The 22,149-nt window shown below is 70.3% G+C and overlaps 1 protein-coding gene across 1 annotated transcript; it reads right to left on the minus strand.

Moving 5' to 3' along the window:
• Positions 1 to 1,750: 1,750 nt before the first annotated feature.
• Positions 1,751 to 21,865, minus strand: LOC142827712 (cullin-9-like; the record flags this gene model as incomplete). The annotated part of the gene is made up of 19 exons (XM_075923194.1): positions 1,751 to 2,739; positions 3,530 to 3,618; positions 3,695 to 3,828; positions 4,191 to 4,308; positions 5,298 to 5,408; positions 6,226 to 6,300; positions 6,380 to 6,473; positions 11,363 to 11,526; positions 11,608 to 11,815; positions 14,037 to 14,155; positions 14,358 to 14,721; positions 14,893 to 15,143; positions 15,225 to 15,421; positions 16,317 to 16,434; positions 16,986 to 17,134; positions 18,739 to 18,907; positions 19,451 to 19,664; positions 20,221 to 20,378; positions 21,665 to 21,865. Coding segments are annotated over 19 exons (3,138 nt in total), but the record flags the coding sequence as incomplete, so codon positions are not given.
• Between the last annotated feature and the right edge of the window lie 284 nt (positions 21,866 to 22,149).

The raw sequence follows: 22,149 nt of genomic DNA on the forward strand, positions 1-22,149 counted from the left end.
GCCCTGCCGTGGGGCTGCCGAGGGCCAGGGCTGCAGGTTTTCAAACGTCCAGGGATGGGCCCAGACCACCCTGTGTGCATTGCAAGGGGTCCGGAGGCATAAGATCCTCCCAGCCACAGCCCAAGGCACTTACACCCCCATCTCTGCACCTAGGACACAGCCAACCAGCCCCAAGCCCCGGCACTAGGGCTGGGAAGGGACGCAGGCTTGAGGGCCTGGGCCAGGCTGGCAGGTCACAGCTCCCCCCGGGCCAGACCCCGAGCCAGAAGCCGTCTGGGCCTCCTTCCAGCAGCATCCAAGCAGGGCTCCACGGCCCAGGTGTGTCCTCCCCGGGTCCCGCCCCCTGCCAGAGCCGGTGGGCTGCACCCAATCCGGTCGCCACCTGGGCAGGGCTCAGGCCCCAGCCTGGAGTGGCGGCTCCCTCCTCCAGCGAGGGCAGGCTGGCAGCCAGTGGGGGCGGGACCTTCCCCCACCAAGGGCCTTTAAAGACAGGGCCCCCCTGCTGCGGTGCTGGGCAGCCTGGCCATGCGGGTGAGCTGGCCCCTGGCTTGCGATGTCAGGACACAGCACACCCTGGATGTGAGATGGGCAGTGGGGCGGATCCCTCTCCCCCCCCCCGCTGTGGGGTGGGGAGGGGCTGAGACAGGGAGGACAGGGCCCCGCCCAGGAGGTAGCAGGCGCAGGCAGCAGCCGCCTGGCGGGAACACAGCTGGGCTGCGGACAGGAGCCCTCTGGGACGGCGTCCGCCCCTCCATCTGCGGGAGGCCTGGGCTTCCAGGCTGAGTGAACGGGTCTGGTGGGCTTGGGGCGCTGCCCACCCCCAAAGCTGATTGCAGCCGCCTGCCCGTCCCCCCCAGGCCCTGGTGGCGTAGCGGGGCCTGTGGTCGCTGTGACACATCCCCTGCCGCTGTTGTAACGCTGAGCGTGGGCCTCAGTGTCCCTGGGCCCTGCCTGGGGGTGGGAGCGTTGGGACTGCTCCCCCGGGGGAAGGCTGCCCCCTTAGCACACAAACAGCGCAGGCCGGCCTGTCCCGAGCCTGGGGGGGGGGAGCGACCAGCTGCCACCTTGCCCCAGAACGGGAACAAAGGACGGTGGGGAGCTGCCTCCAGGCCGAGCTGCGAGCTCTCTGGGCTGGTGGGGGATGCAGGGAGATGCTCAAGGCCCCGCTCGCCCCAAGACGGCTGCACTGACGGCTCCTGCAACAAGTCTGGGCTACGCTGTGCCCCAGGAGCCAATAACCCTTCTCTTCTACCTGCCGCCGCGAGTCCCGTCAGGCCGCAGGGCCCGGTGAGGCCGGGGTACTCGTGCAGAGGCAGCGTGGGGGGGGGGGGGGGGAGTAGGGGAGGCTTCAGGCGAAGGAACAGGCGCATTCCACGGGCCAAGGTCCCGCCCAGAATCCCTTCCCCACCTGGACCAGTTTTCATCCACTGCGGGCCGGAGAGGCGCTCGTCAGCCCAGAGACTCCTGGGTCTCCCCCCCCGGGTTCCTGCTGCTCAGCAGAACGGCAAGGCTGCCGCGAGTCTGCCCGACCGACCGGCCCCAGCCCAGAGACTCCTGGGTCTCCCCCCCCCCGGGTCCCTGCTGCTCGGCAGAACGGCAAGGCTGCCGCGAGTCTGCCCGACCGACCGGCCCCAGCCCAGAGACTCCTGGGTCTCCCCCCCCGGGTCCCTGCTGCTCGGCAGAACGGCAAGGCTGCCGCGAGTCTGCCCGACCGAGCGGCCCCAGCCCAGAGGACGAGGGAGGCGGGCGCTAGAAGAAAAGCCGTTTATTTCACAAACGGACGTTGTGTCGGTAGGGTTCTCGTTTCCGAAAGATAAAGCACAGTCTGAGCAGTGCCCGCTCTGCGCATATATATAATATTTATACTATCTATACGGCCGCGAGCCGCCTGCCCCGCCGCGCCAGAAGGCCAAAGCTCCCAGGGGAAATGAGCAGAAACAGACCGCCTCCAGGCCCAGCACCCCAGCCAGGCACGCGGGGCGGGCCACGGGGGCACTTTGGCTTACGACTGGACAAGCTCATCCCCACACGCACCCGCTGCCCTGCCTGCCCGCGGTCCCCGCCAGCTGGCGGAGGCGCTGCTGGCACCGGGGGCCAGTGTGTGGGGCCCGCCCTCCCCCGGGGCTGGCCCCCCATCCATTGGCACGTCAATCAGAGCGTCTCGGGGCAGCGCGAGCTCTGCAGGGCCAGGCAGGTGGGACACCCTATTGGGAGGGGGCCCCCCCGCTGGGTCTGTCCACTCTCGCAGGGCCAGACACCCCGCTCTGCCGTGGGCCGGGAGGCGCTGCGCTGGAAAAGGGGCAGAGGCCGACAGGCAAACCCTCTTGCCAGGCCTGCTACAGTCATGGCGGGACCTGGCAGAACAGAGGCCAACGGTCACGGAGCAGGCGGCCCTGGAAGGACGCTTCCCTTTGCCGGAAGCCAAGAGCCCCTGCGGGTGCGTGGGGGGCAGAGCGGGATGGGGGGAGCTGGCTGGGAGGCAGGAGAGGCGTTGTCTCGAGGCTCCAAGGTGGGCTCGGAGGCCCTGGGCCCAGCTAGTCGTACGCTTCATCCTCGTCGTCGAAGAAGAAGGAGTCGCGCTCGAGATTCTCCGAGCCGTCGTCGTAGGAGAAGTTGTCGTCGTCCAGGTCTTCGTCGTCGTACTCCTCCTGCCACTCCGGGACGTACTCCTCGTCGTCCTCGTCCTCCTTGTCCCCCTCGTCCGTGTCCGGGGAGTCGGACGCCCCGTCAAACTTCAGCCTGGGCAAAGCAAGGGAGGGAGCCGGCGCACGTCACGCGGGACGCAGAGAAACTTGGAGACGGGCCTCGCGGCCTTCCCCTCCGCCCACACGGGGCCGGGGGAGCTGCCTGGCCCCCGCCCCACGGCCACTGGAGCGGCGCCGGCAGAGGCTGCCCTGAGGCGGGTGAGCAGCGCCTGCTGCATCGGCACTGTGCCGGCTGCCAGGCTGCTCCCGTCGGCTCTGCTCCGCCCCTCCCCGGACACCCCGTCTCCTGCCAGGCCCCCGACGGCCAAGCCGGGCCCACCAGCGCTGGCGCCCAGGGAGAATCCTCGCAGAGGCCGGGCTGGCGCAGGCATCAGGTGAACCCCTAGCTGCTGGGTCGGAGATGGCCATGCCCCGAGCAGGTCTGCTCCCAGCCCCGGACACAGCCCCAGCGCCTGGCTGACTCCGTTCTCCGGCCTCGGACAGGCAGCGCCGCGCCTGACGAGGGCTCCCGGCAGCGCCAAGGGCTGGAATTCCCTGGGGTCTCCGCGAGGGGACGGGAACAGAGGCCTGACCTGCCTTTCCCGTCCCAGGCGTCATTCCCACACTGGCCCGGCTCCCCCAGGCTCTCGTCTCGGCAGCAAGCCGCTGGCTCCCCCACTCTTCCGGCCCCGCCCGTTCCCTGGGCAGCCCCCGGGAGCTCTACCGCCATAGTTGGTCAGCCCCGCCCAGGCTCCGGCCTCTCTCGAGCTAGGCCCCGCCCCGAATGCCGCAGCTCAGCCCCCGCAGCGCGCTCCTGCCCCGGCAGGGCCCCGCAGGAGACTCACTCTTTGTAGGGCGGGGCGTTGGGCACGTTCGACAGCTTCAGCTCCCCCTGGTCGGAGTCGGGCCGGGCCTGGAAGCCGACGCGGAAATCCTGCCGGGAGGGGGGAGGTGAGAAGGGGCCGCGGGGGCCTCGGGGGAGGCTCGCTCGCTCCCTCCCCGCCAGGTACCTGTGTGGAGTGCCGCAGGATGGCGAGGAGCCGCTCCTGGATCCTGCGCACCAGCTCCAGGCCCGTGTTAAAATGCTCGGCCTTGAGCAGCCGGATGGAGCAGGCCAGGTCCTGGCACTGCAGCAGCGTCTCCTCTGCAAGGCAAGAGAGGCAGGGTCACCGCCACCCGCCGCGGGCACCCGGCCAGAGCAGGCAGCCTCCCTTTCGGCCGGGCGGGGGGCAGTGGCGACTCGGGGCCGGGCCTGGCCTGCCCACCGCCAGCAGAGATCCACAGGCGCCCAGAAGGCGGCCTGGGGTTCGGGCCTGCCCCGTACAGCAGAGGCACCGAACTTCCCGGGGAAGCCGGCCCAGTGACAGAGTCCCCAGGGAACCGGCCACGGCCAGCGCCCCTAGCGGCAGCCTCCAGTCCGACCGGCCCGGCCAGCTCCAGGCTAGAGCTAAGGAGGGGGTGGGCGCGGCCTGCTCCCCTTCTCCCAGGCGCCAGCGCCCGCCTCACCCAGAAGGATCTGCAGCGCATTGGTGTGCAGCTCCAGGTTGTCCGTCTGCTGCTCCATCACGTCCATCTTCTCCGTGTCCTGGTTGTAGTAGCTGTAGACGGCGGCGTAAGCCAGCACCTGGAGCAGCAAAGAGCCCACTGCGAGGCCAGCACGGACGCAACGGTCGGAGCTGGCGGCTCGTTTCTGCCCCCGCCTGGCGCTAGCGGGAACACCCTGGCGGATTTGGCCGGCAGCGCAGCCCCGGCTCACAGGGACGCCCCAGCCTGGCGTGAGTGCGGCGAGTGAAACCGAGGCCGGGCTAGCGGGGGGAGCTGTGGAAAGCTGACTCGGCCTGGCTGGCGCCAGGAGAGGGCCAGCGGGCCTTGGCCGGTCTGCAGGGCACCTCTGCGCCATCACGACCCCGCCAGCATCTCCGATCCCTGCTGCCCCCTGGCCTGGCCAGGGGACCCGATCAGCTATCCCCCTTCCACACCGGGGCCAGGAGGGCCCCATGCGTGTGACGCGCAGGCCGCGCTGCAGCCAGGCCGGAGGAGCTGGGAACGACGGAAGGACACAAAGGCACCTGAAGCGTCAGGCCCCGCCCCGGGCAGCCAAGCCAGACGGCGAGCGAGGCCGGCAGGAGCGGGCGTGCTCCAGGACGCTAGGCAGGGCCACGGAGGGGAGGGGAAGCCCGCCAGAGCGCTCCGCAGGCGGGTGGGGCGTCCAGCCATGGGGCAGGGAAGTCAGCGCTCTGCTGTTGCAGCTCTGGGCTAGCCCCTCGGGAAGGCGGCATTTCTCGGGCGTGCCACCTGCCCGCGGAGGCTGGCGGGAGGCACCGCGCGGCGCCACACAAGCCCCAGGGGCTAGAGGGTTCCACGGCCCAGTGACAGGCTGCGGACAGGACGCCCAGCTGGAGAACGTGGCGGCCGAGCGGGAAATACCCGGGGGGACTGCAGGGGACTCTGGCTGCAGCACGCAGGACAGCCCGGTCCAGCTGTGACGGCGCCCGGGTTCTAGTCCCGGCCCAGTCTGCTCCTCCACGGCCCTCCCACCTGCGTGCACTCGGCTCCCTGGGCTGCACGGCCGGGCTCCCCCAGAGCCGCGCTAATCGCTCCTCGCGCACTCACCTTGCGGGCCTGCTCCAGCACTTTGCAGGCGTCCACCACGAAGGTCAGGGTTCGCAGCTGCGGCACCTCGGCGACGGCGGAGACCCTGTTCCTCAGCTTCAGAGCAAATTCCTGCAGCCGCGAGAGTCAGGTCACAGCGCCCCAGCCAGGGCCGCAGGGCCATGCCGTCAGCCAGCGCGGAGCTAGTGACCGCCGGGCCTTGCCGAGAGCGAGGTGTGGCCGCAGCACTGGGGACCTGCCGGGATCACCGCTGGGAACGCCTGGCCACCCCGCCCCCCCCAGCCAGGGCCGCAGGGCCATGCCGTCAGCCAGCGCGGAGCTAGTGACCGCCGGGCCTTGCCGAGAGCGAGGTGTGGCCGCAGGCTGGGGACCTGCCGGGATCGCCGCTGGGGAACGCCTGGCCACCCCGCCCCCCCCAGCCAGGGCCGCAGGGCCATGCCGTCAGCCAGCGCGGAGCTAGTGACCGCCGGGCCTTGCCGAGAGCGAGGTGTGGCCGCAGGCTGGGGACCTGCCGGGATCGCCGCTGGGGAACGCCTGGCCGACCCCCGCCCCTCCCAGCTGGCAAAGGCGATGAGAAGCCGAGGCCCCGGGAGGGTGCACCGCCCGGCGATCTGTCCGACGCAAGACCCTGCCCCGTTTCTTCCCTCCCTTGGCAAAGCTCTTCGAGGAGCAGCCGCGTCCATCCCCGGCCAGCGAGCAGAGACCCCCACAAGTCCTTGGACCTGACTCGTTCTCTGCCCCCCACCAGTCTCTCCCCACGCTCGGGGGGGAAGGGGGAGGGACCCAGCAGCCAGGCTGCGAGTGGGCGTTGGCAGTGGGGGGGGGCGTGCTCAGCTCCGGCTCCACTGGCCTGGCCCGCACCGCTGCAGAGCCGGTGTCTGGGGCGGGGGGCGGGGGAAGGGGGGGGGAGAAGGGGAGCAGCCCTTACCCGGGCCTGGTGGTGAAACGTGCACCTCTCGTTGTAGTCCTGGAAACGCTTCTCCTGCCGCGCCGCTTTGCTCACCTGCGGGGAACGGCAGCTGTGACCCAGAGCGGCAGGGCTCTCCGGGGGGGCCGCGGCCCGGGGGGGGGTCGCCACTCACCATGGCCGAGCAGTTGTAGTAATCCTTGTGGGTCGGCTTCCAGGGCTTGAGGCAGCGCCAGCAGAACCCGTGGTTGCACTTGGCACAGGTCATGCTGCACAGGGAGAGAGAGGGAGGAGCTGGAGGCGGCCAGACGGGGGGGGGGGGGGGGTACAGCAGCACAGCCCCTCCCTGCAGACGCCCCCGCCCCGGGGACTGGGCTGCGGCTGCAGCGCGGCAGGAGGGCAGCCGGGTCCCCCAGCTCAGCCACGCTGGCTCCCTGACCTTACCCGACTGCACGCGGACCCTCCCAGCCGCCGGGGTTCTGCGCCAGGCGGGGCACGGGCGGGGGGGGGGGGGGGCAGGGAAAGCTTACGCCTCTGCGTAGCGTCGTGCCACTCGCACGTGAAATCGCTTCACTGAATCGTCAGGGATTCTCATCGCTCACTCGACTGTTCCAGAGTCCCCAGGGTGGGGCCGGCAGCCAGTGGAGCCCCTGGCCACGCTGCGCTACTGCCTCCCTTTATCAGAGACAGCCACACGGGGGGCCAGGCGGGAGCTGGTCTGCGAGGGGAGCCCGTTTACAAACCAGCTCCTCTCGGGGACCAGCTGCCTGTTGTCCCACACTGCTGCCTCGGATACCGGGACTGAGCCGGGCTGCCTGGCTCCTAGTACACTTAAAAGCAGCAGGGGCAGGTCCCGGACCCGGCGTGAGCCAGGACTGAGCCGGGTTGTTGGCCAGCCTGCTAAAATATTTACTGGCTTGGGGGGGGGGGGAATGTGTGTGCAGTCTATGGGTATGTCTACACTTGCACCCTCTTTCGAGAGAGGAAGACATTCGAAATTGCAAATGAAGCTGGGATTTAAATATCCCATGTCTCATTTGCAGGGCTCGCCAAGCCGCGGCGAGCCCCACTCGCCAGCCACGCGGTTCAGCACGCTGCGCGTGCACTGATCGCGCTGCGCGTGCACTGATCGCGCTGCGCGTGCACTGATCGCGCTGCGCATGTGCTGATCGCGCTGCGGCGCCGTGCTGGGCTATAATCTACTCGCCCGTGGTGAGTAGATTACCTAAATTGTCAAGCCCTGCTCATTTGCATATTCGGGTTATGGCGCTATTTCGAAATAACAGACACTGTTAAGATGCAGTTATTTCAAGAGAAAACCCTTCTCTCGAAATAGCTGGTAAATCTCACTGCATGAGGAATAAGGGTTATTTCACAAGAAGGGTTTTCTCTCGAAATAACCGTGTCGTGACAGCGTCTGTTATTTTGAAATAGCGCCGTAATGCGAATATGCAAATGAAGCATGGGATATTTAAATCCCAGCTTCATTTGCAATTTCAAATGTCTTTATTTGCATCCCTGTCTCGAAATCGGGTGCAAGTGCAGACACACCCTACGGCACTGACCTACGAGCTTTTGCTTCTCGGCTAACGGACGGCACTATCCCAGCTCTGGTTCGCATGCCCGGAGCGGTTTTGTATCTGAAATTAGGGGAACCGGCGCGGTACTTGCATTGCAGATATTTGCTCCTGGGAGACGCCAGCAGCGCTCGGCCAAGGTGCCCGCCTGACGACCGGCCGGGGGAGGTGCCCATCTCCAGCGGGTGCGCTTGGCTAGGAACGTTCAGACTAGCATGGGAGCAATGGCGTCGCCTTCAGAGGACAGGGTCCTGCATGGCCAGGGAACCGTGCGACTCCACCCAGCGCCTCGGGATGGACGTCCCACAGCCGGCCGGCCCCGGGGCCGACGACGGAAACCCTCTGACCTCGGGAGCAGCCGTGCTACACACCGACGGGCTGAGCGACCCAGCCTAGCTACGGGCGTGTCCTGGAGACTTGACCCAAGCCAGCCCTTTCTGTCTGCCGTGCTACAAGCCTGAGCCAAGAGCTTTGCGATTGCTCGGCCTCTACTGGGTCCCTTTGACAGTGCAGCTCCCGCCCGTCCCTACTTAGGGTAAACCCGTCGATTCCAGACACTCAGGAGCTGGCGGGCGACTCGCTGCGCGGCTGGGGATCAGCCACAGGGGGAAGGGCTGCCCCCGACTGCCTGGCAGCACTTGGCCGACAAGGGACCACAAGCGGAGCCAGTCCACAGCGGAGAAACTTCTCTGGGAACCTGCAGACCAGCCTGCGAGCGACGGCTGCTCTGGAGTCCGGCCTGGACGGGGGGCTTGCTCGTGGCACACTCCACCGCGGGACAACCATGGGATTCCCCCTGCATGGGCAAGGGGATGCAGAGGGCCCTGGGGGCTCCTCCATCTTGGCCTGCAGTCCAGCTCATCGCTTCAGAAGCAGCTTTGCTGTGGATTGAGCCCGGAAGGACCGACGCCCCCTCCTGACACAGGCCGCGCCCCAGAGACTAAGCCAGCAGAGTCGGCCTCTGCCCCGAGCCTGCCCCAGGAGCTCGCTGATGGGGCGTCGTTAGGCTCCCTGAACAGTCTGAACGGCTGCCTTTCCTTTCCCTTACTAAGGGCCGCTCGACGGGAGATGCTGGAGGACGGGCCCAGCAAGCTCTTTCGGGTGAGATCTGAGGTATAAATTGACCTAGGACTGGGGCTGGTCCTTTGGCGCCGGGGGAGTCTGTTTGGAGTTGGTGAGATGGGGTATAACTTCTCCCCTGTGTAAGGGGGGCTGGGGGGGCACAGGGAGCACTGGGGTGTGTGAGGGGAGGTGGGGGATGGGTTATAACCTCTCCCCTGTGTGGGGGGGGGCTGGGGGGCACAGGGAGCACTGGGGTGTCTGAGGGGAGGTGGGGGATGGGTTATAACCTCTCCCCTGTGTAACGGGGTCTGGGGGGGCCAGGGAGCAATGGGGTGTGTGAGGGGAGGTGGGGGATGGGTTATAACCTCTCCCCTGTGTGAGGGGGGTTGGGGGGGCCACAGGGAGCACTGGGGTGTCTGAGGGGAGGTGGGGGATGGGTTATAACCTCTCCCCTGTGTAAGTGGGGTGGGGGGGCACAGGGAACACTGGGGTGTCTGAGGGGAAGTGGGGGATGGGTTATAACCTCTCCCCTGTGTAAGGGGGGCTGGGGGGGCACAGGGAGCACTGGGGTGTCTGAGGGGAGGTGGGGGATGGGTTATAACCTCTCCCCTGTGTAAGGGGGCCTGGGGGGGCCACAGGGAACACTGGGGTGTCTGAGGGGAGGTGGGGGATGGGTTATAACCTCTCCCCTGTGTAAGGGGGGCTGGGGGGGCACAGGGAGCACTGGGGTGTGTGAGGGGAAGGGAGATGGGTTATAACCTCGCCCCTGTGTAAGGGGGGCTGGGGGGCACAGGGAGCACTGGGGTGTCTGAGGGGAGGTGGGGGATGGGTTATAACCTCTCCCCTGTGTAAGGGGGGCTGGGGGGGCACAGGGAGCACTGGGGTGTCTGAGGGGAGGTGGGGGATGGGTTATAACCTCTCCCCTGTGTAAGGGGGGCTGGGGGGGCACAGGGAGCACTGGGGTGTCTGAGGGGAGGTGGGGGATGGGTTATAACCTCTCCCCTGTGTGAGGGGGGTTGGGGGGGCACAGGGAGCACTGGGGTGTCTGAGGGGAGGTGGGGGATGGGTTATAACCTCCCCCCTGTGTGAGGGAGGTTGGGGGGGGCACAGGGAGCACTGGGGTGTCTGAGGGGATGTGGGGGATGGGTTATAACCTCCCCCCTGTGTGAGGGGGGTTGGGGGGGGCACAGGGAGCACTGGGGTGTCTGAGGGGAAATGGGGGATGGGTTATAACCTCCCCCCTGTGTGATGGGGGTTGGGGGGGCACAGGGAACACTGGGGTGTCTGAGGGGAGGTGGGGGATGGGTTATAACCTCTCCCCTGTGTAAGGGGGGTTGGGGGGGCACAGGGAGCACTGGGGTGTCTGAGGGGAAATGGGGGATGGGTTATAACCTCCCCCCTGTGTGAGGGGGGTTGGGGGGGGGCACAGGGAGCACTGGGGTGTCTGAGGGGAGGTGGGGGATGGGTTATAACCTCCCCCCTGTGTGAGGGGGGCTGGGGGGGCACAGGGAGCACTGGGGTGTCTGAGGGGATTTCTTGTGAGGCTTCTTGCTGAGCAGCGTGGCAGCTGGAGTGCTGGGTGTGGCTGGTTTGGGACCTCCCAGAAGGGCCCCAGTCTGGCGCTGTACATGGCCCTAGGTCTGAGCAATTCACCCTGATTTGGCCCTCTCAGAAGTGCCCCCAGCGGCCTCCAGGAGGCTGGGAAGGGCAGAGCACGCGCCCCACACACGAGTTTTAGCTCCGGCTATCGGTGCTGGTGTCATGGTTTCCGCTAAAGCCAGCGCCTTAGGAAGCCCCACGCGCGCTACGTGTCCGAGGAGCAGCCCGGGGGACGGAACGGAGGGAGAGCGGGGCCCGGCCCCCAAGGCCAAAGCTCTCCCGCGGGCGCTGCGCTTCTGACAGAAGGAGCAGGGCCGATCTCTGCGCTCCGCGGGCCAGTTTCCCGGCTGGCTGAGCGGGGCGCGTACGTGGCGTATCCAGACAGCAGGGCCCCGCGGCGCTCTGGACGGGGCGGTGCAACCTGGCCCGCGCGACTCTACCCCGCAGGAGCAAAAAGCAGGGCCCCGGCCGCAGCGGCAGCGCTCTGGGGCCTCCAGCGCTCCCAAGTCTCCTCGCTCGCCCTCCACGTCTGCCGCCTGGCCCTCCCCTCGCCAAGCGAGCCTCACTGCGCGGGCCCCTCTGGCTCTCCCCCCGGGAAGTCTCCCGCTCCCTGCTTGGACATCAAAGCCCTGGCGCCTACGGGCAGCCCGGACCCGGGCAGGTCACTAGGACAGACCAGCGGCGAGCGGAGGCTCCCAGGCCGTACCCCCGTGCTAGTGGCGAGGCGGGTGCGAGCCCCACCCATTTATTTCACCAACGCCGGCGTGGGGGGGGGTGTCATTCTGGACATGGAGGTGGGAGCACAAAGGGCTCCACGCACCCCACGAGCCCGGAGCCGACGGGGCTAGCCTCCCGCGGATAGGCCGGCTGCAGCAGCGAAACCAGAGCCACGAGCCCTGGAAGCGAGGAGGGGCACTCACTGGAGACAGCCCTCGTTTTTCTCGATCTGAGCCTGGCAGCTCGGGCAGCGCTTGGAGATGAGCTTGGCCAGGTGTTTGCTCTGGGCTTCCACCGTCATCCCGTCGTAGTAGCCCCCGTCGTCCATCCACTGGGACATGTGGCTGCAGCTGGCCGGGTAGTGAGCCTGCGGGGGACAGCGCGTGTGACGGGGCAGCAGGGAGCCGGGCGAGGGCAGGCCCCCCCGCCGCGCCACCCCCGGCCCTACCTCTGGGAAATTGCAGTTGAAGCAGGAGATCCAGCAGCACTTGGAGCAGGCCTCGCCGCAGCCCAGGCCCCCCTTGCAGAGGACCTGGTCGCAGCCCTGGGGGTTGGTGCACCAGGTCAGGTTGGAGCAGCACTCCACGTAGCCCCGCAGCAGCGCCTTCTCGTACTGCAGGGAGCAAGGGGGGTCAGGCACCAGACGGGCTCGGGAGCTCTGGGCAGATCCCCACCCCGGCCACCCTGCTCTGCAGCCCAGCCCCAGCGCTAAACCAGGGACGAGGGCGCTTCCCTGCCCCCGGCCCGCGCGGCGGGTCCCTGGCACCCACTGGCCCCCGCGCGGGCCGACGCGACCAACCTCCCGCAGCAAGCGAGAGCGGCGCTGCCGTGACCCATGGCCCAGGCCCTGAGGGGGGGGGGTGACCACAGGGCAGGCAGGGCCAGGGTGGGAAACGGGCTGGCCCCAGGGATGTCGCGGTCCTCGCACACAGCTCCAGGAGGGCTAGGCTGCTGCCCGAGCGCCAGGGCAGAGAAAGAGGCCCCAGGGCTTTGCCCTAACCAGACTGGCAGGTGTCTTGGGACCAGGCAGACACTGGGGTGGGTTTGCCCCAGTGCGGGGGGCGGGGCCGGGGGGGGGCTGACGGAGCCTGGCGCTCGGTGCGTCTCTGTGCTGCTCACGCGCCTGCAGGACTGGGCCTGGGACGGCAGCAGGGGCCACCCGCCGAGCGCCGGGGCGGCTACCGAGGGAGCAGCAGAGCTGCATGGACAGTGGCCAACTCACATCAGAGGGATTTTGCTGGCACCCGGCAGACCAGCAGGTTCCCCGTGGCCCCTCGCCTACAGACCACACCCACAGGGGATCTGCCCACGGGACCGGCTCCCTTTGGCCGGGACCTTCCCACGGGAGAACAAGGGGAGCAAAGGGCCCTGGGGGCTCCTCCACTGCCCCTCGCTCCCTGGACAGGGCCGGGAAGGGTTCGCTGACACAGGCCGGGCTCCAGCTGGCGGCTGGGTCCATCCCTGCTAAGGGCCGGGACCGAGCACGGGGCTTCCCCTGCCCTCCTGCTCTCAGCCTCCCCACTACGAACCCCTCAGACTTTAGACCCGCAAGGACGGGCCCAGCGAGCTCTTTGGGCAGATCTGGGGTACAAATGGCCCTGGGACCGGGGGCTGGTCCTTTGGGACGGGGAGATGGGTTAGAACCTCTCCCCTGTGTGAGCGGGGCTGGGGGGGGCACAGGGAGCACTGGGGTGTGTGAGGGGAGGTGGGGGGTGGGTTAGACCCTCTCCCCTGTGTGAGGAGGGGCTGGGGGGGCACAGGGAGCACTTGGGGGTCTAAGGGGAGGTGGGGGATGGGTTAGAACCTCTCCCCTGTGTAAGGGGGGGCACAGGGGACACTGGGGTTTCTGAGGGGAGGTGGAGGGTGGGTTAGAACCTCTGCCCTGTGTGAGGGGGGCTGGGGGGAACACTGGGGGGGCTGGGGGAAGGTGGGGAGACGGGTTAAGGGGGGGACACAGGGAACACTGGGGCGTCTGGGGGGAGGTGGGGGAGACGGGTTAAGGGGGGACACAAGGAACACTGGGGCATCTGGGGGGAGGTGGGGAGACGGGTTAAGGGGGGGCACAGGGAACACTGGGGCGTCTGGGGGGAGGTGGGGAGACGGGTTAAGGGGGGACACAGGGAACACTGGGGCGTCTGGGGGGAGGTGGGGAGACGGGTTAAGGGGGGGCACAGGGAACACTGGGGCGTCTGGGGGGAGGTGGGGAGACGGGTTAAGGGGGGACACAGGGAACACTGGGGCGTCTGGGGGGAGGTGGGGAGACGGGTTAAGGGGGGCACAGGGAACACTGGGGCGCCTGGGGGAGGTGGGGAGACGGGTTAAGGGGGGCACAGGGAACACTGGGGCGTCTGGGGGGAGGTGGGGAGACGGGTTAAGGGGGGGGCACAGGGAACACTGGGGCGTCTGGGGGGAGGTGGGGAGACGGGTTAAGGGGGGGCACAGGGAACACTGGGGCGCCTGGGGGGATTTGCCTGTGCGGGTTCTTGCTGGCCAAGGTGGCAGCCAAAGCGCTCGGCTGATGGTTCGGTGTCTTACGGGGAAGGGCCCCCGTGTCAGGCTGTAGGCAGGCCTGGTTCTGAGCGACTCTCCCTCATTCGACCCCCTGGGCACTGCTACCCTGTCCCTGGGTGGCTGGTTCCGGCGTGGGGCAGGGGCTCAGGGCCGGGAGGGCAGTGTGGAGGGCGGGGCGGAGGCCTGGACACAAGTGCCTGTCTGCACAGCCGCACATTCACTCGAGGACAGACGGTTTCTCACAGGGAGCTCTTGGCCCTATCAGTCGCCGAGAGTGGGGGGAAGGGGGCCTAGAAGCTCAGCGCGCCCCCTGGCCCCCCGCAGGGCGGGCTAGACCCAGCCGCGCCCGGCAGCGCCCCGACCCACCTTGGCCATGACCTCCTTGGGTCGGTGGTGGGCTGCGCGGGGCAGTCGGGGATGGGGCAGGTGCAGTTCAGAACCAGGTTCTGCTCGATGCGAGCCGTCAGATACTCGTTCCAGCAGGACTGGGGCGGGGAGACAAGGTCTGAGTCAGGGAGCACGTCTCACGCCCTCCCCATGGTACAGACCTCTCCTGGGGGCCCCTCCCGGCGCCGGACCAAGCCCAGAGGCCTCACCGGCGGAGAGCGTGTGACGGGCTGACCGACCGGGGACACGAGGAAGGCCCGGAGCGGGGTGACCAGGTACCCCCCGGAGCGGCCCCCTCACCTTGCAGCAGTCGTGCATGCAGCAGAGGGTGGGGGGGCTGTCGTCCGGGCCCAGCTGGCTCACGCACACGGGGCAGTGGGTGACGGGGCTGGGGGGCGGCTGGGGGTTCTGCACTTGCAGGCCTGAGGAAATGAGCAGCAGCTCGGGCTCCTCGGTGTAGCGCTGGACGAGCAGGTCCACGTTCCACTTGCAGTGGATGAGCAGGTGCTGGGCGCGGTCGGCCGACAGGCTCAGGGTGTCGCACACCTGCTGCACCGTCTCGCTCATGAGCGCCCCCACCTCCTCCTGGCTCATGGTGCGCCCCATGGGCAACAGCAGGGTCTCCATCAGGACCTCCTCGGGGCCGGCCCCACGGGCATCCAACCTGGCACAGAGCAACCGCCCGTCAGCCGCCTGGGGCCGGCCAGGCCCCACCCGCCGAGACGCCGCCCTACCTGAGCGGGGCCGGCCCCATGAGCATCCAACCTGGCACAGACCAACCGCCCGTCAGCCGCCTGGGACCGGCCAGGCCCCACCCGCCGAGACGCCGCCCTACCTGAGCGGGGCCGTGCTGCCCGGCTCCCGCCGGCTCTCCGTGCTCTGGAACACGATCTGGGCCTGGCCCCGGTGCGGCGTGGTGGGCTCCGTGGAGACGTACTCCAGCAGCTGCGGGTTGGCCTCCTGCCGCCGCAGGTAGCCCTGGCTCAGCAGGTGCAGGACGCAGGAGAGCACGTCCGTGCTGCTGCAGCAGAAGCTGAGGAACTTGGGGGCGGAGCCGGACTCCCATTTCTGACAGGCGTCAATCACCTGTCGGGCAGAGGCAGCGTTAGTGGGCGTGGCCGGGCGCCCAGCAGGCCCCGCCCCTGCCCCGCCCCCGCCGGGCCGTACCCTGAACACCAGGTTGTCGATGTGCAGCTCCTTCTCCCCCTTCAGCAGCCGCACGATGAGGCAGCAAAGCACGTTCCTCTTGCGCTCCAGCGCGCCGCCCTCGGCCGCCTCCACGGCCAGGTAGGTCTGCGGGGGCAGCAGGCGCAGGGCCCGCCCCCCCGCCCGGGCCAGGGCCGCCTCGTCCAGCCGCAGCAGCCCTGGGACCGGCAGGCGGCGCTCAGCGGGGCCCGGGACCGGCCCTGCTCGAAAACCAGCCCCCCGTATCCCACACGCCCCCCCCAGGGCCAGCCCCCCCCATATCCCCGCCCGCCCCCCCAGGGCCCGCCCCCCCGCCCGGGCCAGGGCCGCCTCGTCCAGCCGCAGCAGCCCTGGGACCGGCAGGCGGCGCTCAGAGGGGCCCGGGACCGGCCCTGCTCGAAAACCAGCCCCCCCGTATCCCCCCCGCCCCCCCAGGGCCCGCCCCCCCGCCCGGGCCAGGGCCGCCTCGTCCAGCCGCAGCAGCCCTGGGACCGGCAGGCGGCGCTCAGCGGGGCCCAGGACCGGCCCTGCTCGAAAACCAGCCCCCCCGTATCCCACACGCCCCTCCAGGGCCAGCCCCCCCCCCATATCCCCACCCGCCCCTCCAGGGCCAGCCCCCCCCGTATCCCCACACGCCCCTCCAGGGCCAGCCCCCCACAACACACCCCTGCCACCCTGCTCTGGGACCAGCCCCCCCCCCCGTATCCCCACACGCCCCTCCAGGGCCAGCCCCCCGCAGCACACCCTTGCCACCCTGCTCTGGGACCAGCCCCCCCCCCCCCCATATCCCCACCCGCCCCTCCAGGGCCAGCCCCCCCCGTATCCCCACACGCCCCTCCAGGGCCAGCCCCCCACAACACACCCCTGCCACCCTGCTCTGGGACCAGCCCCCCCCCCCCGTATCCCCACACGCCCCTTCAGGCCCAGCCCCCCTCCTGGCTCAGAGCCCAGACCCATGAGTCCTCCCTGGGACCAGCCTGGCCTCCCCCCAGGCCCAGCTCCAGGACTCTGTCCCCTCTTCAACCCTGTCCCCCGCTCTGACCCTGCCCCCCCCCCCGCTCTCCCCATACGCACCCCCCTCTGGCAGGCTCTGGGTCAGGATCCCGGCCTCTCCCGTCAGCGGTTTCAGCGCCTGGCTCAGCAGGGCGGGAGACAGCCCCGTGGCCTGGGCCAGCGACTCCACGGCCACTTCCTGCCGAGCAAGCAAAGGAGACAGGATGTGGAGAAGCAGGGGCAGGAGGCCGGCAGAGGGGCCAGGGTGGGAGGAGGGTTCGGGGCTGCGGTGCTGGACGGGGGCGAGAGGAGAGAGAACGGCCCCCCCCGGCCGGAGCCACACGGGGACACGGGAGCCGGGACGGGGGGGGAGGAGGGGACTGGAAGGATGGGGGGGGCCAGGCCCCATTGGCCCCGAGCCGGGGGAGGCTCCGCGCAGGACAGGGGGGGCCGGGCCCCGAGCCGGGGGAAGCTCCGCGCAGGACAGGGGGGGCCGGGCCCCGAGCCGGGGGAGGCTCCGCACAGGACAGGGGGGCCGGGCCCCGAGCCGGGGGAGGCTCCGCGCAGGACGGGGGGGGGGCCGGGCCCCGATCCGGGGGAGGCTCCGCACAGGACGGGGGGGGGGGCCGGGCCCCGTTGGCCCCGAGCTGGGGGAGGCTCCGCACAGGACAGGGGGGGCCGGGCCCCGAGCTGGGGGAGGCTCCGCACAGGACGGGGGGGCCGGGCCCCGTTGGCCCGAGCGGGCCCCACCTGGGCGCTGTTGAAGTGCAGCAGGATGTACATCTGCAGGGTGGAGACGTGCAGGGCGGTGCCCCCTGCAAACCGGAGCTCGGCGTGGCCCAGCCACGTCCACTGCAGGCGCCGCGGCTTCGAGTGCTCCAGGCCCGGCCAGCTCTGACCTGCAAGAGACACGGCCGGTCCCAGCAGAGCCCCCGGCCCCACGGACCCCCAGCTCCAGCGCCGCTGCCGCTCCCAGCCCTTCGCTGGGGAGTCTGACCCCGCCCCTCGCTGCACCTTGACCCAAGCCCCGCCCCCTCAGCACCCTGCCCCAAGCCCCGCCCCCTCAGCATCCTGCCCCTAGAACCCCGCCCCCTCAGCATCCTGACCCTAGAACCCCGCCCCCTCAGCACCCTGCCCCAAGCCCCGCCCCCTCAGCACCCTGCCCCAAGCCCCGCCCCCTCATCACACCCTGACCCTAGAGTCCCACCCCAAGCCCCAGCACTCGCTGTACCCCGACCCCAGAGCCCCCAGCCCCACGGACCCCCAGCTCCAGCACCACTGCCGCTCCCAGCCCTTCGCTGGGGAGTCTGACCCCGCCCCCTCAGCACCCTGCCCCAAGCCCCGCCCCCTCAGCATCCTGACCCTAGAACCCCGCCCCCTCAGCACCCTGCCCCAAGCCCCGCCCCCTCAGCACCCTGCCCCAAGCCCCGCCCCCTCACCACCCTGACCCTAGAGTCCCACCCCAAGCCCCAGCACTCGCTGTACCCCGACCCCAGAGCCCCCAGCCCCACGGGCCCCCAGCTCCAGCACCACTGCCGCTCCCAGCCCTTCGCTGAGGAGTCTGACCCCGCCCCTCGCTGCACCTTGACCCAAGCCCCGCCCCCTCAGCACCCTGACCCTAGAACCCCACCCCTCATCACACCCTGACACTAGAGCCCCACCCACCCCCAGCCCTCGCTGCACCGACACTAGAGCCCACCCCCAGCCCCTCAACACCCTGACCCCAGAGCCCTGCCCCTCGCAGCACCCCGAACCCAGATCCCCTCCGCCCAGACCTCGCTGCACCCCGACCCCAGAGCCCCTCCCCCCAGACCCTGCTGCACCCCGACCCCAGAGCCCCTCCCCCCAGACCCTGCTGCACCCCGACCCCAGAGCCTCCCCCCCCAGACCCTGCTGCACCCCGACCCCAGAGCCCCTCCACCCAGACCTCGCTGCACCCCGACCCTAGAGCCCGGCCCCCTGCCCCGCCCCCTCAGCACCCTGACCCTAGAACTCCACCCCCAGCCCCACCCCTCATCACACCCTGACACTAGAGCCCCTCCCACCCTCAGCCCTCGCTGCACCCTGATCGTAGAGCCCACCCCCAGCCCCTCAACACCCTGACCCCAGAGCCCTGCCCCTCGCTGCACCCCGACCCCAGAGCCCCTCCCCCCAGACCCTGCTGCACCGCGACCCCAGAGCCCCTCCCCCCAGACCTCGCTGCACCCCGACCCCAGAGCCCCTCCCCCCAGACCTCGCTGCACCCCGACCCCAGAGCCCCACCCCCCAGACCCTGCTGCACCCCGACCCCAGAGCCCCTCCCCCCAGACCTCGCTGCACCCCGACCCCAGAGCCCCACCCCCCCAGACCCTGCTGCACCCCGACCCCAGAGCCCCTCCCCCCAGACCCTGCTGCACCCCGACCCCAGAGCCCCACCCCCCAGACCCTGCTGCACCCCGACCCCAGAGCCCCACCCCCCAGACCCTGCTGCACCCCGACCCCAGAGCCCCGCGCCCAGACTCACTCTTGGTGTAGAAGTCGGCGAACCGCGCCAAATAGGAGCAGAGGGGCTGCGGGAAACACCTGCCGGGCTCCTCCAGGTAGCAGAGCGGGGAGATGGTCCAGCAGCGCGGGGACAGGGCCAGCACCTTCACCTCCGGCTCCTCCTCCAGCGCCGCCGGCTCCTCCATCGCCTGGGGACGCAGCAGGGCGCCGGCGCTCAGCTCCCCCAGCTCCTCTGGGCACCCCGGGAAGGGAGGGGCACCCCCAGCCCCGCCGCGTCCCCAGGCCCCCCCCCCGGGAAGGGAGGGGGCACCCCCAGCCCCGCCGCGTCATCCCCCCCCCCCCCCGGGAAGGGAGAGGGGACCCCCAGCCCCGCCGCGTCCCCCCCCCCCCCCGGGAAGGGAGAGGGGACCCCCAGCCCCGCCGCGTCCCCAGCCCCCCCCCCCCGGGAAGGGAGAGGGGACCCCCAGCCCCGCCGCGTCCCCAGCCCCCCCCCCCCGGGAAGGGAGAGGGGACCCCCAGCCCCGCCGCGTCCCCAGCCCCCCCCCCCGGGAAGGGAGAGGGGACCCCCAGCCCCGCCGCGTCCCCAGCCCCCCCCCGGGAAGGGAGGGGGGAACCCCAGCCCCGCCGCGTCCCCAGCCCCCCCCCGGGAAGGGAGAGGGGACCCCCAGCCCCGCCGCGTCCCCAGCCCCCCCGGGAAGGGAGGGGCACCCCCAGCCCCGCCCAGGCCTCACCGCGTCCTCCTGGCCGGCGTCCAGCTCCAGCAGGTGCTGGTCGAGCTGCTGCAGCTGGAAGAGGTGGAATTGCTGCTGCAGCTCCTCCGACTCGCTCAGGCTCTTGAGCATCTGCTGGGGGAAGCGGTTGGGGAAGCAGAGCCCGAGCTGGTCCACGACGGCCCGTTCCAGCCACACGCTGCCCTGGGCCAGGAGCCGGTCGCCCAGGTAATACCTGCAACGGCAGCTGGGTCAGCCCCCCGCGCCCTCAGCCCCTCCGCCCCGCCCTGCCCCCGCCTGCATCCGGGGCCAGGCAGGGCTGCCAGATGATTGAATCCAAACACCCAGCACCCTGCTCCCCACCGGAAACCACCACGGAGAAAATTCTGTTCAGAACAAAATGGGGGAACCAAAGTTGTTGAGAAAACAAAAAGGACCCGAGAGCCGAGCAAAAAACAACCCCCCCGGCGTGGCCCCTTTAAGACAGACTTGGGAGGCTCTCTGGCCCCACCAGGCTGCGGCGGCCGCCCGCCATCCTGCTGCCCTGCGCCGGGCCGCACAGCTCCCCGCGCACACCGGGAGGCACCCGGGATTTTCACCTCCTGGCCGGGGAAAATCCGAACGTCCCGGCCCGAGCCCCGGGGGCCTGTCGGTCAACTCGACACCTGGCAACCCGGCCCTGGCAGGGCAGCAGGCGCAGCCTCCCGGGAGACGCCCCCGCGGGCCCTTCCCGGCCCCTGGCAGCCAGGCCTGGGCCGGCTGGGCTGTGGGGAGCCCCGGCCCCCCCTCACCGGTAGAAGTGCTCGAAGGTGCTGGCGAGCTCCAGGCCCGAGAGGAAGAGGAGAGGCTCCAGGCTCTGCTGCAGCCGGTGCAGCGACTCCACGTTGCCCGCGTCCGTCTGGCTCTCCTGGATGCGCTGGTCGACGTAGCGCGCGAACTGCTCACTCACCTGGGGAGAGCGCCAGCTGCCAGGCGGCTCGGGGCCCGGGGGACACGCGGACGGAGAGGGCGGGGGCCCGGGGGAAGGGTCACTCCCTGGGAGCGGGGGTGGGACGAAGTGGGGACTATTCACTGTGCTTGCTTTGTTGTGTTGTGTGAGTCTACTGTCCTGTGCTGTTCCATGGGAACGCTGTGTGTGTGTGCGCGTGCCTCAGTTTCCCTGGGCACTGCAGCACTATCTGGACAAGGAGGGGAGGCCGGGCACGACTCGCTGGGGAAGTACGCTCGGCCTGAGGACCAGGTGACAGCAGATAACACCTTGGGCCCTGGAAGCAGGACAAAGGAGAGGGAGCAATGGGGGGGCGAAGGGGCTATGTGCCCAGGCAGTGGGGGTCTCCATGAGGTCTGGGGAGGCTGTGTGCCCGGGAGTGGGGGCTCTGTGGGGAGTCGGGGGGCTGTGTGCCCGGGCATGGGGGTCTCCGTGGGGCCTGGGGGGGCTGTGTGCCCGGGCATGGGGTCTCTGTGGAGAGTCAGGGGGCTGTGTGCCCGGGCATGGGGGTCTCCGTGGGGCCTGGGGGGGCTGTGTGCCCGGGCGTGGGGGCTCTGTGGGGAGTCAGGGGGCTGTGTGCCCGGACAGTGGGTGCTCTGTGGGGAGTTGGGGCTGTGTGCCCGGGCGTGGGGGCTCTGTGGAGTTTCAGGGGGCTGTGTGCCCGGGCGTGGGGGCTCTGTGGGGAGTCGGGGGGCTGTGTGCCCGGGCGTGGGGGCTGTGGGGAGTCGGGGGGCTGTGTGCCCGGGCGTGGGGGCTCTGTGGGGAGTCGGGGGGCTGTGTGCATGGGCAGTAGGGGGTTGGGGCTCCGTGGAGGGCCCGGGGTGTGTGCGCCAGGGCAGGGGGGCAGGGGGCCAGGACTGGGGGGCCAGGAGCAGGCTCAAGGCCCTGATGCAGCCAGGGGTTCACTGGCAGACCCCCCCACACACACAGCTGGGACCCTCAGACTCCTACAGGGCAGCCAGGAGCCTGGGCAGAGCCAACTGGGCGCTGCCGAGCGGAGGGGTCGGGCATGGCGGGGGGGCGGGTGAAGGCACAAATGGGAAAGGCAGCCGAAGCCCCACCCCTTCCGCCCAAAGCCACACCCCTTCCGCCCAAAGCCACACCCCTTCTGCAAGACCACGCCCCTTCCGCCCAAAGCCACACCCCTTCCGCCCAAAGCCACACCCCTTCCGCCCAAAGCCACACCCCTTCTGCAAGACCACGCCCCTTCCCAGCCCCCCCCCCCCCCGCGCCGAGCCCCCGCTCACGTGCACGGCCGTCAGGAAGGAGAGCTGCAGCAGGCCGCCGGAGAAGCCCTGGCGCAGGGCCAGCGCGAAGGCCGCCTGCTGCCCGAAGAGCTCCTCCGTGGCGCGGCGCAGGCCCCGGTACAGGCGGCAGTACCGCTCCACGAAGTCCGGCCCCTGCCACGCCGCCTCCAGGAACCGCTTCACCTGCGCGGGGAGGCAGCACCGTGACCCGGGCCCAGGGGAACGGGGCGCCCTGAGGGGGGGGCCCAGGGGAACGGGGCGGGGCACCCTGAGGGGGGGGCCCAGGGGAACGGGGCGGGGCGCCCTGAGGGAGGGGCCCAGGGGAACGGGGCGGGGCGCCCTGAGGGGGGGGGCCCAGGGGAACGGGGCGGGGCGCCCTGAGGGGGGGGGCCCAGGGGAACGGGGCGGGGCGCCCTGAGGGGGGGGCCCAGGGGAACGGGGCGGGGCGCCCTGAGGGGGGGGGCCCAGGGGAACGGGGCGGGGCG

This window comes from Pelodiscus sinensis, chromosome 3, assembly GCF_049634645.1.
Source record: "Pelodiscus sinensis isolate JC-2024 chromosome 3, ASM4963464v1, whole genome shotgun sequence".
NCBI classification, from domain to species: Eukaryota; Metazoa; Chordata; order Testudines; family Trionychidae; genus Pelodiscus; species Pelodiscus sinensis.